Source organism: Lepidochelys olivacea (genome assembly GCF_965140295.1).
Source record: "Lepidochelys olivacea isolate rLepOli2 genome assembly, chromosome: 10".
NCBI classification, from domain to species: Eukaryota; Metazoa; Chordata; order Testudines; family Cheloniidae; genus Lepidochelys; species Lepidochelys olivacea.
In genome coordinates, this window is record NC_140420.1 from 66,131,784 (window position 1) to 66,149,296 (window position 17,513).

General features: G+C 41.2%; 1 protein-coding gene across 1 annotated transcript in view; it reads right to left on the reverse strand.

The window, feature by feature from the left end:
* The window catches only part of SLC30A4 (solute carrier family 30 member 4), a 28,193-nt gene that overhangs the window by 1,896 nt on the left and 8,784 nt on the right, over positions 1–17,513 (reverse strand). Inside the window, exons 3-6 of the mRNA XM_084640746.1 lie at positions 16,379–16,525; positions 3,330–3,483; positions 2,857–3,058; positions 2,468–2,573 (exon numbers count right to left, since the gene is read on the reverse strand). Of these exons, the coding sequence (XP_084496872.1) occupies positions 2,468–2,573; positions 2,857–3,058; positions 3,330–3,483; positions 16,379–16,525 (609 nt within the window). The remainder of the gene's footprint in view (positions 1–2,467; positions 2,574–2,856; positions 3,059–3,329; positions 3,484–16,378; positions 16,526–17,513) is intronic.

Genomic DNA, 17,513 nt, shown 5'->3' on the forward strand with positions numbered 1-17,513 from the left:
ATATATACATCCAACATGCCACATATTAATAGCCTTTCTAAATACGCTTCACCTTTTTAACCTATTATGGAAGCTTTTTGATCACACTTTATATTAAGATTCCGTTCATAAATCATTTGTAAAGGTTAATAAATGATTTCTAACAGTCTATGAACATGTTACTAATCAGAAACTGGAAGTTTTGTCTCATGGAAAGTCCCGACATTTCAAAACTTTGTTTCTGTTCTGAATCAGAATGGAAAATCAAAATATTGAAAAAAAATACATGGAATGAACGATTTCAAAAATTTTCAAACAGGAAATGTCAACATGAAAATTTTGGCATTTTTGATCAAAATGATTCAACACACTGAAACATTTTTTCCTCTTGAAATGATAATTTTTTCTTTTCCAATAACCCTTTAAATGAAAAAAAGTTTCAAATTCACATTTTGAAAGAAAAAGCATTGCTTCACTTCAAACTGTCAACTTGAAACAAATTCTTCAATATGATTCTCACAACTAGAAAATTTAAAAAATTGCCAGAATGAACTATTTCTCGGGAAAGCTTTCAATTTTGACAAAAATGACATTTTCCACTAGGAAATTTAACCAGCTCTACATGTTACAGACATGAGGAGTATATGTTATAGATGGCTTTAAGCACATCATTAGAAGGTGTTATAGATGATTATAAGACATGATTTACAAAAAACCTTTTTATCTGTTGCACTTTATAACAACCAATTTAACCATTTAGTAAAACATCTATTAATCGAGTATTAATACTTCATAAACTATAAACGGAAGCTTAATATAAAGTGTGACCAATTTTTCCATGGATCTCACTCATTTTTGTTCCTCTTCTCTGAACCTTTTCTATTTCTGCTCTCTTTTTGAAATAGGATGACAAATATTGAGCAATGTTTTCACTGATCTATTTCCATTGACTCCTCTGTCTTTCAATTCAAGGATTATAATTAATTGAGAACCCATCAACATATAAAAGTAATCTACTATTTTGTTGACACTCTCAAAAAAAATCTGATATACTAGAGAAACATGATATTCTTTTATACAAGATGTAGTTTTGTCCCTATCATGTTCATCTACTGTAGTTGGTTATAACTCTATATTTTTCTAATGCTATTTTTATATTTATATTTTCCCAACCAATAATCTTCTTACTATTAAAATAATCCCCATAGCCATCCCTAGCACCTTTTTAAAATATACATCTAATATAGCTATCCTCCAGTCTTCTGGTACAGTAGCTGATTTTAATTATATATATATATTTAGCAATGCAGCCACTCCTTGTCTATTTTCTTTGGCTAAATCTCAATGCCACTACCCTGGAACTAATTGAGACATCTTAATAATAGGCACAGTTCGCCGTTTTTGCCCTCTCAATCAACCTTTTATTTTATTTATTTATTTATTAAGGAAGAAAACACATTTGACGATCAAGATTGGTGAGGCCCTGTTCAGAGTTTTTGACTTGAAACCATAATTCAACAAAGCAGAGTGTCAGATACCCAGCAACTTTATGGCCATGTTTGCATTAGCCCTTTCTCCCTAATATTTCCTTCACTGATACCATAGTTGCATTTCCACAGTCGGACTGCTAGTTAAAACAATGCACTGGAGGCTGCTGGCATTTTAACCACCATGTTGTCTAGATCTGCTCCGCACAGGCTAAGACGACATAATAACTAAAAAGCAATGACCAAGCTACACCTGTGCTTCCACTGTTGCTACCACCAGTAGAAGTGCACCAATGGTGCAATAACAATGGTGGGAAATTTGAGGGGGGGAAAGATTAGTGTAGACACAGCCTGCGTGTACAGCTTTTTGACCCAGGTTTGTCTCTTTGTGTTTTGTAAGCATTTACTTTTCAAGTTAAAGTAAAATGCGGAGCCAGGTGCTTGGCTACGGCAGAGAAGCATATAGTACAGGATTGGGGCTGGAGGAGGGAACATGCATGGGTGCTGTAAACTTCACCTTTGCCTTCCAAATTCTGGGTAAGCTGTGTGCCAGGCATTTGTTATTTGGCATAAGTTAAAGTAGCCTGAAGACTGCTCTAAGTTATACCAGCTCCCAGTGACCCCAAAGGCTGAAACAACAGTGGGGAAAAGGGAAGCCACAGACATGCCCCCTATATAGCAGCAGGGAAGGCATAGGGGCCATTACGACACCTCTGTGCCACTAGTGATCCCCCTACACTTGGGCAATCCTCTGATGGCTGGATAAGTTGGCTCTGTGGCTAGGTTCTGCTTGTGGTGCCATGTAAATGGTTGTAACCCATCCAAGAATCTGGACCATGATGTCTGTGATCACTTATTCAATATGATTTAAATATACTTAGTGAACATTTTGTACAACAGAGAAATAACAAAGAATTAGCCATTACCACAAAATGTAACTTTCACTGCTAGCTGACATGTAAAATTAAAGAAAAGTATCACAGAATTTATACAGATCTTACCTTCCAGTATAATAACTCCTGTGTCCCGTATGATTCGGACTGTTGTAAAAACCACAAGTATTGAGAATATGTAAGTACATATAGGGTCAGCAATCTTGTATTCTGGCTGCAAGGTTCAGATTAAGAGTTTGTAAGGAAATAGGCTTCTAGTAAAGATTCAAAAAAGTCTTGGTCCAGTAAGATTCAACCACTTTTAGCTCTCACTTGATTTTATATTCTGTTGAAGACTATTTAGAAAATATGTGCATGGTACTCATTTTGGATGAATCTATATTACTAGAAAACAACAAACACTGAATATCTCTATATCTTATAAAAAAGGTCCTTTAATCTAGTATAGGGGTTAACATAAGAAAATCCACAGTCACAAAAGACTAGCAACGTCCTACCTTGAAACGTATGATGTATGCAGCTACAAGCACACCAATACTCTGTACCAAGTCCCCCAGGGCATGGACAAATGCTGCTCTCACTGCAAGGCTGCTGTGTCCCTGGCTATGCCCATGGGCTGTGTTAGGAGTGTTTGATGCAGGTACTTGGGAGTGTGAATGGGAATGAAGGTGACCTGACTGATTCAGTAAAAATCCCATTCTGAAAATGAAAGGAAAAGGAATAAGACTGACACGATTTTAAAATATTTCGACCAAAGGATGGAGAAAAATATTACATTCATTACTACTGCATGTCTCATTTTGTGAGCATGAAGAGACCCCAAAAAAACCCACTAGCGTACAAATAAAATTCCCAAGTGATTGAGACTGATTCAATAAAGATAAATATTACAAGCTGTGAATGAATTCATCTACATATCGTATTTTGTAAATGTATACAAGGAATATCAATGTAGAGAAACAAAGCTTACATCAAGTTTACTGCAACGCCAACAGCTGCTGTAATGAGCATTATATCTCCATTAATTTCATAGTCCATATGGATAGTTCTTTGAACAGCTTCATACAAGAACACCACCATTAGGATATATACCAGCAATACACTAACAAGGGCTGACAACACCTCTGCAAACAAAAAGGGAACAACATTACAAGAGTGACTTTTAGATCTACTATAGCCTATTTAAAATTTCATTTGTCGTTTTTTACAAGGCAATAATTGATTTTCAGTAGATTCTCATGCCTTAAAATATGTTGTGAATCAAGTCAAATTCAGAAGATACAGTCGACAAACAGGACAATTTGTGTTAATCAGATAATACACACTCTCGTATCAGCTTTGTTCCTGGAAATATATTTCCTCTGTTTAGGTCATTATTTCTAGGTGGGTTCAGGAGATTCCCAAGCTAACTGGAAGCTGTGCCTAATGCAGTCGCAGATAAAGGCCTGATCCAATGTGGCCAAAGCTAGGAGCTCTGAAACCATAAGACTGACCTGTTTGTAAACTAGACACAGTTACTTTTTAAATGTACACTATATCAATCTGAATATTTTGCATGAACTATTAATTGGTGCTGTATTGTTTTAAAGATGCACAGTTTTGTGCTTTAGACGGAGATGAAGACAAAAGAAGATAATAATCACTGCACCACACAATACAAAATGAGAATACATACTGGGAGCAAAACTCTTGAGAGGTGTGAGTATATATGATTTATTGTACAGTCTTGTTATAAAATGTTACCTAATCGCTAAACGAATCTTTTGTATTTGCTTTAATATGCTGTTACCTAACGGCTAATGAATCTCTACTTTTCCGAGAGTTAAGAGTATTGTTAACCTTGATTGTATTGCATTTTGGTATTGTAATTTTAAATAACTTGCACGGCCTACAGAGCCTGTATATGGGTGCTTTTCATTTATTCTAAATCAAAAGAAAATAAAAACGCGAATAAACATAGGAATCAAAGGGCCTGATTCTGCAGTGCCTGGCACCTTTTGTAATGATTTATGCCTGCACAAAGCAGGTGTAAAACACTGCCATTCTGATCTGGTGACATTATACTGCCGCTTTACAATAGTGTTCAAGACACACAAGATGCAAGAAAGTGGCGCATCAGGTCCCAATCCTAGACAACAAATATCATGCAAGACTTGAAGTAGCTCTTCCAACTTTTAAAATAAATTTGCTGTAATAAATATAAGTTACTGAAAGGCCCATTCCTTAGGGTTTGGGAACCCTTTAGAGATTTCTGTTTTATGCAAAATCACATCCCAAATATTGAGTGTGAGCAGCAGGGCTTGGTGCATAGGGCCTCAATGGGGACTAGGGAGGAAGGACTCAAAAGCTATCGAAGGCTGTAGCATAATTTAGGGACACAGTTCTTTCCTGTCTAAATTGTAAGATCAACTGGTTAACCATATTGGAGGACTACCATGCTGTAGGTGCATGCCCCAACACGTTTTTTTCAGTATAAGCAGGTTCTTGGAGCAAATCAACAATACAATAGCCAGCCCAAGTAGCCAGGCACTGGATGGATGTAGAGAGAAAAATCTCCTTGCACACTGAAGCTATGAAGTGTGTCTGCAGCCACTCCACAGAGACAGCTACAGTGGGTTCTGATGCATCTGTCTTCCCCAGGAAGGGAAGAGGATGGAAGGATCTATCCAATGGAGGAGTCCTCTCTGCATTCTGCCCCCTGCATTATGCCAAATAGGGTATCTGCATGCTCCTACACAGAGGAACCTCACTGGTGTAACCGCCTGGGGGACATCCACAGAGGAGGAGCAATTAGTGTGTAGGTAATGTAATTCAACTAGCCTATAAAAACCGGAGTCGAATGTGCATTTTATAAGATCCACATAGGCAGTTTCTTAGAATATCTGCACGTTACTGTAACTACAGCATGAAGAACTCAGTGAGAGAGGCTTATTCTTTTTTGTTGTTGTTTTTGTTCCTCCTGATTCCCTGATAACAAAGAAATTGTAAACAACCTATGTTACTTTGGCACCATCTATATGACAATTTTTCCCATATTAGGAAACAGGATTTAAAAATTGTTATTGAAAAATAATTGCTTGGTCTCAACAACAGCTGAACATTCTGAGCCCCATCCACACAGGTTTGCACCACCATACTAGCAAAACAGTTTTTACAGCCAAGTTAAACTGTTTCTTAAAAACTGGTGGAAACTGTGGGGGAGATGGACAATTTAACTCTAGCCAGGTTACATATTATTGGAAGCACAATTCGTTGGAATTTTGTTATAATTTTGTCCTCTTCCTTTTCATTTGTAATGTTATTACCTGCACACGGAGTTTGGACTGTCAGTAAACATAGCTTAATATTACACATAAAATAACTATGTTAAACAAACATTATTAAGGTTGCAAAGTGAAGCACTCAGAAGTTGGCGAATTAAGGTTGCCTGTGCAACCTTAAGTTGCCACCCTTATTTGCATGCATTTTGATACAATCTTTAATGACAGGATCATATGCTATTTTTTTCCACGGGACCCTGCCTAATTCACTGCACAGGATGGATAGTGTTCAATTAATAATCAGCTATTCAATATTTTGTTTTCTCCTCATTGTTCAGTGTATGGCCCCAGGCTTTATTTACTGCAAAATATTCAGCCTGAGGCAGATCCCTGGCATGGAAAACAGGTCAAGTCTGGCAAAGTTTCATAAGTAACTGAAAACAGGGTCTTATAATGGGTAGTGTTGGGAAAATCTTAAGATATGGTGCCGCCAGACCAGCCTATAATGCATATAAATCTGCAGGACTGTATGCATGATTTGTATCATTATTATTTGTAATAATTAAAAATGTCATTCAGGACTGCTGATAAAATCTCATTGTCAGTTAATTACCAGAGCCTCTATCTTTCTGTATCAATTCCTCAAAGATCAGAGTTGATATTCATTTGTTCTCCGAGATGTAGAAGTATAGCTGTTATTTCCTTGTATTCCACACATGTTGCGATGAATTCTTTCAGAGCTGCAGCAAAATTCTATCCTCAGATGCATAATATACTCCAACAGTGTTGTTCTTTGCTGGCATTTGACAACCGCCTCAGTTCTCCCCATGTCTTAGATCTGTCAGCATGCGATGAAGTGGGCTGTAGCCACTGGTGAGCTGGAGCTGGTTCGCACCAGTTCATGTGAACCAGTTGTTAAATTTCGAAGCTGGTTTAGAACCGGTTGTTAAAGGGGTGGGCAAACTCCAGCCCGCTGGCCACATCTGGCAAGCGGGACTGTCCTGTCCGGCCCACCTGAGCTCTCAGCTAGGGAGGCTCCCCTGAGAATCCCTTTTTAATTTTTACTCACCCGGCGGCGCTCCGGGTCTTTGGCAGCACTTCGGTGGCAGGTTCTTCACTCGTTCCGGGTCTTCGGTGGCACTTTGGTGGCGGGTCCTTCAGTGCAGCCGAAGACCCGGAGCAACTGAAGGACCTGCTGCTGAAGTGCCCCCGAAGATCCAGAGCAAGTGAACAAACTGGTTCTTCAGCTTTTGGCAGCTCATCACTGGCTGTAGCCCACGAAAGCTTATGCTCTAATATATTTGTTAATCTCTAAGGTGCCACGAGTACTCCTGGTTTTTTTGCAGATACAAACTAACACAGCTGCTACTCTGAAGCATGTACAATGTTTCTTTGATGGCTGCAGAATGTATTGTTTCTACCAAGGAATTGTCCTCATTTTACTTATTCAACATGATTGTAAAAAGTGTGCTCTGTACAAGCTTTTGATGTCACCAGAATCACTTGGGCCGTAGGCTGAATTTTAAAATCGGGTTGGCAGGAAGAAACTCACACCAACACACTCAGCTGTTCAGTCTGTCACTGCCTGGATAAGAACCAGCATTATAAAGCTCTAACCAGGCACTGAGAGGCAGCCATCATGATCTGAGATGATGTCAGAAAGATACCCATCTTTAAAAAATCCTGGAGTTATCCATGCAATTTCAGGAGTTCTTTATGAAACAAATTATTCATGCTGATGTCCTTAAAACAACACAATTTCTTAGATTCGTCAGTCATGTGAAATGTTGGCATATGAATCACATTCCATTACCATACACCAGCAGACTACTTATTAGTTTTGTTTTAATTCAAAGCAATTTTCTCTGTAGCTGCCTGAAACCAGTGCTTTTCCTGGCAAAAGATTATAATGAAATCCCTTTCTTGCTGGCAATGTGAATTTGGTCTGTCTGCAATCCCTCATTTCTCATTAAATTAACCAAGCACTGTCTAAAGGGATCAATCAGTTCTGTAGCTATTGACATAATCTCACCAGCAATGGAGAGCTACCAAATTCTCTATCTATGATTAAACCAGTTAGTTGAAAAGAGACATCTCCACTTAAATCATGGTTAAACTGAAGTACTTTTGGTTTTAAAGGTGTAGTAACCCATTCTAAACTTGCATGTTCTGTCTATATTTCATCCCCATTTTTTCTAACCATTCTAGGATTCTGAGTTTATCCACTTACTTTTCATCGCTGCAAAGAGAATTAAGCCTAGGACACAACATACATTCCGCATTTAAATAGCGGTGAAATAGGTGATAGCAGTGCTAATTTCCTCTGAAATGCAAACAGATAATCAATAGTGCTAATGTGCTAGATGCTGCTGGAATCCTTTTACAAATGAAAATGCTCTCTCAAGTATTGGAAATTCAGAGTACTAAAAACTGTAGTTATAGAAATAGTTAATTGTATTTGTAATGTTGCCAACATTAATATCTATATAGGTAACCTAAAAAATAAGTGCAGAGTGCATCAGTTTAAGAAGCCATGAGATATTTAATGCATATTCTCAGCTTTTTTGAAAAGGGTGCTTTCTATTCTGTACCAGAATCAGTGACGCTCGCTCTTTTTTGCTGAATTTTTATTATTCACTGCTCTCTCTATATAATATCTTTCATGAAATTCAGACTAATGGTGGGGTTAAATTATTTGATAACAAGGTTCTTAATGTAAAGACTTTTAGGAGAATGACAGGTTTCAGAGTAACAGCCGTGTTAGTCTGTATTTGCAAAAAGAAAAGGAGTACTTGTGGCACCTTAAAGACTAACCAATTTATTTGAGCATAAGCTTCCGTGAGCTATAGCTCACTTCATCCGATGCATACTGTGGAAACTGCAGAAGACATTATATACACAGAGACCATGAAACAATACCTCCTCCCACCCCACTCTCCTGCTGGTAATAGCTTATCTAAAGTAATCACTCTCCTTACAATGTGTATGATAATCAAGTTGGGCCATTTCCAGCACAAATCCAGGTTTGCTCACCCTCCGCCCGCCCCCCCCCCCACCACCACAAACTCACTCTCCTGCTAGTAATAGCCCATCCAAAGTGACCACTCTCTTTACAATGTGTATGATAATCAAGGTGGGCCATTTCCAGCACAAATCCAGGTTTTCTCACCCCCACCCCCCCCCCGTCCCCAAAACACACACACACAGACTCACTCTCCTGCTGGTAATAGCTCATCCAAACTGACCACTCTCCTTACAATAACAGGTTTCAGAGTAACAGCCCTGTTAGTCTATATTCACTTTGGATAAGCTATTACCAGCAGGAGAGTGAGTTTGTGTGTGTGGTATTTGGGAGAAAAAAAAGGGGGGGGGGTTTTGAGAAAAACTGGATTTGTGCTGGAAATGGCCCACCTTGATTATCATACAAATTGTAAAGAGAGTGGTCACTTTGGATGGGCTATTACCAGCAGGAGAGTGAGTTTGTGTGTGGGGGGGTGGAGTAGGGGCGTTAGGGGACGAGAGCTGAGGAAGCGTTGTTGTAATTCAGCCATAAAAATGTTGGCATACTGTGGGGCCATGCGGGTACCCATAGCAGTGCCGCTGATCTGAAGGTATACATTGTCCCCAAATGTAAAATAGTTATGGGTAAGGACAAAGTCACAAAGTTCAGCCACCAGGTTAGCCGTGACATTATCGGGGATAGTGTTCTTGACGGCTTGTAGTCCATCTTTGTGTGGAATGTTGGTGTAGAGGGCTTCTACATCCATAGTGGCCAGGATGGTGTTATCAGGAAGATCACCGATGGACTGTAGTTTCCTCAGGAAGTCAGTGGTGTCTCGAAGGTAGCTGGGAGTGCTGGTAGCGTAGGGCCTGAGGAGGGAATCTACATAGCCAGACAATCCTGCTGTCAGGGTGCCAATGCCTGAGATGATGGGGCGCCCAGGATTTCCAGGTTTATGGATCTTAGGTAGTAGATAGAATATCCCAGGTCGGGGTTCCACGGCTAAACCTACAAGATCTCTCACGCCTAACGCCCCTACTCTACTTGCGCTATATTGATGACATCTTCATCATCTGGACCCATGGAAAAGAAGCCCTTGAGGAATTCCACCATGATTTCCACAATTTCCATCCCACCATCAACCTCAGCCTGGTCCAGTCCACACAAGAGATCCACTTCCTGGACACTACAGTGCTAATAAACAATGGTCACATAAACACCACCCTATACCGGAAACCTACTGACCGCTATTCCTACCTACATGCCTCCAGCTTTCACTCTGACCACACCACACGATCCATCGTCTACAGCCAAGCTCTGCGATACAACCGCATTTGCTCCAACCCCTTAGACAGAGACAAACACCTACAAGATCTCTATCAAGCATTCTTACAACTACAATACCCACCTGCGGAAGTGAAGAAACAGATTGATAGAGCCAGAAGAGTTCCCAGAAGTCACCTACTACAGGACAGGCCTAACAAAGAAAATAATAGAACGCCACTAGCCGTCACCTTCAGCCCCCAACTAAAACCCCTCCAACGCATTATTAAGGATCTACAACCTATCCTGAAGGATGACCCAACACTCTCACAAATCTTGGGAGACAGGCCAGTCCTTGCCTACAGACAGCCCCCAACCTGAAGCAAATACTCACCAACAACCACATACCACACAACAGAACCACTAACCCAGGAACCTATCCTTGCAACAAAGCCCATTGCCAACTGTGCCCACATATCTATTCAGGGGACACCATCACAGGGCCTAATAACATCAGCCACACTATCAGAGGCTTGTTCACCTGCACATCCACCAATGTGATATATGCCATCATGTGCCAGCAATGCCCCTCTGCCATGTACATTGGTCAAACTGGACAGTCTCTACGTAAAAGAATAAATGGACACAAATCAGATGTCAAGAATTAGAACATTCATAAACCAGTCGGAGAACACTTCAATCTCTCTGGTCACGCAATCACAGACATGAAGGTCGCTATCTTAAAACAAAAAAACTTCAAATCCAGACTCCAGCGAGAAACTGCTGAATTGGAATTCATTTGCAAATTGGATACTATTAATTTAGGCTTAAATAGAGACTGGGAGTGGCTAAGTCATTATGCAAGGTAGCCTATTTCCCCTTGTTTTTTCCTACCCCCACTCACCCCCCCGCAGATGTTCTGGTTAAACTTGGATTTATGCTGGAAATGGCCCACCTTGATTATCAAACACATTGTAAGGAGAAAGAAAAGGAGTACTTGTGGCACCTTAGAGACTAACCAATTTATTTGAGCATAAGCTTTCGTGAGCTACAGCTCACTTCATCGGATGCATACCGTGGAAACTGCAGAAGACATTATATACACGGAGACCATGAAACAATACCTTCTCCCACCCCACTCTCCTGCTGGTAATAGCCTATCTAAACTGATCACTCTCCTTACAATAACAGGTTTCAGAATAACAGCCGTGTTAGTCTGTATTCGCAGAAAGAAAAGGAGGACTTGTGGTACCTTAGAGACTAACCAATTTATTTGAGCATGAGCTTTCGTGAGCTACAGCTCACTAGTACTCCTTTTCTTTTTTCTCCTTACAATGTGTACGATAATCAAGTTGGGCCATTTCCAGCACAAATCCAGGTTTTCTCACCCCCCCCCCCCCAAACTCACTCTCCTGCTGGTAATAGTTCATCCAAACTGACCACTCTCCTTACAATAACAGGTTTCAGAGTAACAGCCGTGTTAGTCTGTATTCACTTTGGATAAGCTATTACCAGCAGGAGAGTGAGTTTGTGTGTGTGGTATTGGGGGGGGGGGGAAAGGAGGGGGTGAGAAAAACTGGATTTGTGCTGGAAATGGCCCACCTTGATTATCATACACATTGTAAAGAGAGTGGTCACTTTGGATGGGCTATTACCAGCAGAAGAGTGAGTTTGTGGGGGGGGAGGGTGAGAAAACCTGGATTTGTGCTGGAAATGGCCCAACTTGATTATCATACACATTATAAGGAGAGTGATCACTTTAGATAAGCTATTACCAGCAGGACAGTGGGGTGGGAGGGGGTATTGTTTCATGGTCTCTGTGTATATAATGTCTTCTACACTTTCCACAGTATGCATCGGATGAAGTGAGCTGTAGCTCACGAAAGCTCATGCTCAAATAAATTGGTTAGTCTCTAAGGTGCCACAAGTACTCCTTTTCTTTTTAGGAGAATGTGTCGTGAAGAGCTGGGGAATCTCTTGTTCCATTACCAGCTGTACAACTGGTTTGTGTGGCACTGGGCCCTTAGGCCAGAATGATCAAATTTGGGTGCCTCAGATTAAGCAAGTAAATCCTTGTATATGTTAACCTCTTACGTGTCCCCAGCAGTAAAATGAAAACTATACTTAGATCGCTCACAGAGGTACTGTGAGGCTCCTTGAATTAATGTTTGTAAAGTGCTTTGAAATCCTTGAATGAGAAGCATTACATAAGTTGAAAGTAGAATAATTGAGTTAGAGCCAGCTAAGCTCCCATGGAAAAGCTGTGGAAAAATCCCTGAGCCACAATTGTTCTTCCTCTACTTAAACTCTCAAATATTTGTTGCTAGTGTAAAAAAAACCCAATGAGATGCAAGTCTCCTGCTGAGCCCAGAGCAATCTTAGTGAAAGTTTCCAGGACTGTCAAATATTTTCAAGAAAACGGTTAAAAAAAATAGCTTCCAATTTTTTTTTTAAATGAACTTCTCTGATCCTTCATTTTTGTCTTAGGTTGGTCTCAGGTCACTTCATTTCTATATACACATTAGTTTTTGAGCTCTAAATGCATACAAAAACCTCTGAAAAAATTTTACTTTTTTAAAAAATGAGGCTTAATAACTCAAAACAGTACCCAAGAGACTTCTGTGTGTATTCATATTGCCCAAAGAGTGCTCTGGGGCAAACCTGAAAGGTCATGTTTCAGTGTAAAGGTAACTCATACAACAAAATTAAAAACTCTTGAAAGAAATGATTCTAATGGAAATGCTGGCAGATCCTTTCTTGTTAGAGCCCCAATGAGCCTTGCTACTGTATAGTATTACGCAGTATTGCTTGAGTGACTAATTAATGGTCGAGGGTTGTAGGGTTAGGTGATGAAGCTAATGAATCTGCTACCTACTGCTATAAAATCTGAAATATGAATTGTAAACTTCATTACATTATGTAAGTACTGAGCTAAAATAGACTTTGGAATTCATTGCAAAAGCATGTATTTTAAACCACAGTAAAGCAGAAATAGTAAAGCCTGATATTTCATAAAGCATAAAAAGCTAACGTTCCTGTTAAAATGTTTACAATTCAAGACCTGCAATCACACATTATTAATTAATACAGTTACAACATAAAAAGCACTTTTCATCTTCACAGTTATATACAACCATGAACTAATTAATCCTCCCAACACCTGAGGTTGGTAAATAATTCTTATACTTTATAGAGGCCTAAAATAGGAAGAGGTGAAGTAATTTTCTCAATACCACAGAAAGAATCATACCAGAGTCAGAATAAGAACTCAAGAATATGTAGCACATACTAGGGCAAATGTTTCCTTTCCCCTTTGTGGTACTGGAAGGTCCTCAACACACCAGAACTGCTGCTGCACAGGGAAATAAAAGTTGTATAGGAAAACCCATGCACACAGCAAAGTTCTCTGTGATGCTTCTCTCCCCAGTAGCATGGAGTAGAGGAAAGATAGTATTGTGGTTAAGGCATTGGACTAGGTTGCCAACTTTCTAATCGGACAAAACTGAACACTCTTGCCCCACCCCCTGCCCCACCACTTCCCAGAGGCCCAGCCCCTGCCCTCCCCTTCTCTGAGGCCCCGTCCCCACTCTCCCCCCACCTTTTCTCACTTTCACCAGGCTGGGGCAGGGGGTGGGGGTGAGGGCTCCAGCTGAGGGTGCAGGCTCTGGGGTGGGGCCAGAAATGAGGGGTTCAGGATGGAGGAGGGGGCTCAGGGATGGGGCAGGGGTTGGAGTGCAGGGAGGGTGCAGGCTTTGGCTGGGGGGTGTGGGCTCTTGGGGTGGGGCCAGGGATGAGGGGTTTGAGGTGTGAGGGGGCTCCAGGAGGGAGTTTGGGTACAGGAGGGGGCTCAGAGCTGGGGCAGGAGGTTGGGGTGTGGGATGGGGTTCAGGGTGCGGGCTCTGGGAGGGAGTTTGGGTGTAGGAAGGGGCTCAGGGCTGGGGCAGAGGGTTCGGGGTGTGGGCTCTAGCCAGGCAGCACTTACCTCAGGCAGCTCCCAGAAGCAACCGGGATCTCCTAGGCAGAGGGGCCAGCAGGCTCTGTGTGCTATCCACTCCTGCAAACACCATCTCCACAGCTCCCATTGGCCGCAGTTCTCTGCCAATGGAAGCTGCGGAACCAGTGCTGGCGGCAGGGGCAGCACGTGGAGTCCCCATGGCTGCCCCTGAGCCTAGGAACCGGATGTGCTGGCTGCTTCTGGGAGCTGCACGGAGCCAGGGCAGGCAGGGAACCTGCCTTAACCCCACTGTGCCACCAACTGGACTTTTACTGGCCTGGTCAGCAGTGCTGATCAGAGCAGCCAGGGTCCTTTTTCGACCGGGCGTTCCGGTCAAAAACCGGACACCTGGCAAGACTACACTGGACTGAGACCCAGCTCTGCCACAGACTTCCTGTGTGATCTTGGGCAAGTCATTTAATCTCTCTGTGTATCACTTCCTCCTCTGTAGAACAGGTCAACACTTCCTTTCTCACACTCTTTTTGTGTGCCTTCTGCATTTAGGGCTAGATTGTGGTGACTATCACTCACACTGAGTGGTACCTTATTTCTAAAGGAACCCTCTAAAGTCAATAGAACTACTTGTGAAGTAAGGTACTACTCAGCATAAGTAAGTCTGGCCCACTGATTGTAAGCACTTTGGGATGGTGATTGTGTGTATGTACCACACCAAGCACGTGGGGTTCCTCCAGGTGCCCTACTGTTCTTGTAAAGAGCTGGAAATGGCCCACTTTGATTATCGCTACAAAAGGTTCCCCCCCACACACCCTGCTCTCCTGCTGGTAATAGCTCACCTTTCCTGGTCATTCTTGTTACAGTCTGTATGGTAACACCCATTGTTTCATGTTCTCTGTGTATATAAAATCTCCCCACTGTATTTTCCACTGAATGCATCCGATGAAGTGAGCTGTTGCTCACGAAAGCTTATGCTCTAATAAATTTGTTAGTCTCTAAGGTGCCACAAGTACTCCTTTTCTTTTTGTGAATACAGACTAACATGGCTGCTACTCTGAAACCTGTAATACAGATAACATTGATATAATGATAGGGGTTGTGGTGAGCCAGAGAAGCGGTCTATTTGGCTCAATAGATTTCATCATCTTAAACTTAATCTTTCAAAACTGAGGGGTGCACAGGGGTCCTAGTTGCTTGGACAGCTAATATTACTACGGACAATGGAGTGGCTGCACATCTACACTGAGCCTCATCACTGGCTTGTAGGAGGAATTTCCTGTCCTACCTTGTTAGATTCCTTAGGCAAGGCCCATATCCTGGGAGCAACAAGCAGCATTTAGATTATAATCTGTAAAATCACCCACTCATCAGAACCTACTTGACAGAAAGCCAAATAAACTTTCATTCCTAAGAGATAAGTCAAGCACTAAAAACTTAACTCTGAATTTGCCAGATCCTTAAATTGGGTTAGCTAACCCAGATTCCAACAGTAGCAAAGACATAACAACTCAGCTTTTACCTTGTGTTAACAGCTCAAATTCAACTCTAGGCTCTTCTACTGGCTTTAACTTGAGCTGCTCACCCAAGTTAAAAATTGCCTTATCTTTGCTGCAATTTTACCCTGAGTCAGCTAACAGGGGTTAGTTACCCCAAGTTAAGAACACATTCTTTGCAGTAAGAAAAGGAGTACTAGTGGCACCTTAGAGACTAACCAATTTATTTGAGCATAAGCTTTCGTGAGCTACAGCTCACTTCATCGGATCAGTGCAGACCTAACTGAAGGCTTTATACATCAGTGCTGGTCTTTCTGTAGCTATATATGTTCAACATACTCTCTGTAGATAAGTCTTTAGATTGGAAGATTCTTATTCAGGTGATGATGAATCACTATGCTGAGTTATTTGCAAGGAAAAGGCTGTACTTTTCCTACATAATTTAACATGAAGTAATCACTGTGACATGAGTTTCCTAAATAGGCCTCTAATGCACAGTTATTAAAAAGATACTACCAACAGAAATGGCGCCTTCTGAATGCTCAGCAAAGTAATAAAGAAAAAAAAGACATGCCTGCCACTTTGGGTATTTTATTAAACTTTTCAGTGATGTTAGTTCTCATGAAAGGCTACGGTCTGACAGCCAAGAAGAACATAGTCTCCTATTTGGCCACACAAATAGATACAGCACAGGTAGGAGCATTGGAACCTCTTCCAGGAAGGGGTATGAATGTAACACAACCTCGGTCTGGGGAGACCATGTCAAATCCTGGGCCCCAGTCTGTCACTTTTGTGCCACTCTGCCTAGGGAAATTCCCAGGTGTCATAAAGCCAGCATTGCCAGCTGTCTGCCACCTGCTATGGACAGAGCATTGTAAAGGGCCCTTCACGTAAATGAGAATCAGGCCCCTAAAATATAAAGCTATTTCTAGATTTACATAACCTCATTTCTGATAGTTATTTAATGCTCTACACTACATCTCTGCAGTCAAACTTTCCTTATAGTTATCATTTACAACACTGCTATAACAGTAAACTCTGGCAGCTACGTACCTAAGCGGTGAAATCCAAAGGTGAACTTTTTTGTGGGAGATTTTGCAGAGAGCCACAAAGCAAGCAGAGTCAAAAGAATACCACTGAGGTCAGTTAGCATATGAAGTGCATCCATCATGATGGCTAGACTATTAGCAACATATCCACCTGAAATGAAATTGGAAAAGTTAGGGCATGTGATATGAACCACTCTGCAAAACATCCTTTGGGTGTAGTTTACAACAAAGTGCATTCAGAATGGTACATTGAGCAAGTAATGAAGTGTGGTGATGGAGCTGGTGGTTTTTCGCATTGCAATCAATGTGCCATGCTATTTCTTAAAGCTACCATGGTGATAAATACAGTATAAATACTTAAACAGATTAGGTAAGTGGAAAAGGCTCAGTCCTCCAAGCTTTACTGACACAAGTGGTCTCACTGAAGTCAGTGAGACCACTTGCTTGAATAAGGTTCTGCAGGATCAGGCCTAAAGTAGCTTAGTGTCTTTTTTCTTTGTTATTTTGTGTGTGTTTAATCAGCTGATTAATTTATTAAGCCAAGACTGAAAAGTTTTTTGACATTTTGAAACATGGGCTGAGCTCCAATGACTAAATGGCAAAGAAATTCAGCCTGTCCTCCTTTTTTTACCATTAAATCTTAAGCCTCATTGTTCCCTGTCCCAGCAGCCATTGCCAACCCTTCCATTCTGAAATATTTCTTTCCATTTCTATGTAATTTAACTCCCTTCTAATAATTGTGGGCTGTGCGGAGATAAATTTCCTCAGATCAGAAGGTCAAAATGATCAATTTGTCCTGAAGCAGTTGTCAATATCTGTAATAGATGCCTGGAAGGGGTTAACCTAATAAAGATGTCCTCTTCCTTTCACGCACAATGCTAATGGGAGTTCTGCACATGCACTCAAAAGAGACTACATCTTCAGTGTCAGTTCAGCAATGGGTCAGGTTTCCCCACGGTTCTGGGAGCAGCCTGAAATTGTCCTTGAACCTGCAGCTTCAACCAAATATAAAATGTCCCCTTGCAGGCCTGAATCTCCATTTTCAGAAATGAAAAATCTCTGATAAGAGCTTGTTTGTTTCCATCATTTCTCACTGCCTGGTCTTTGTGTAATATTAAAAATTTGCATTACAGGAAAAC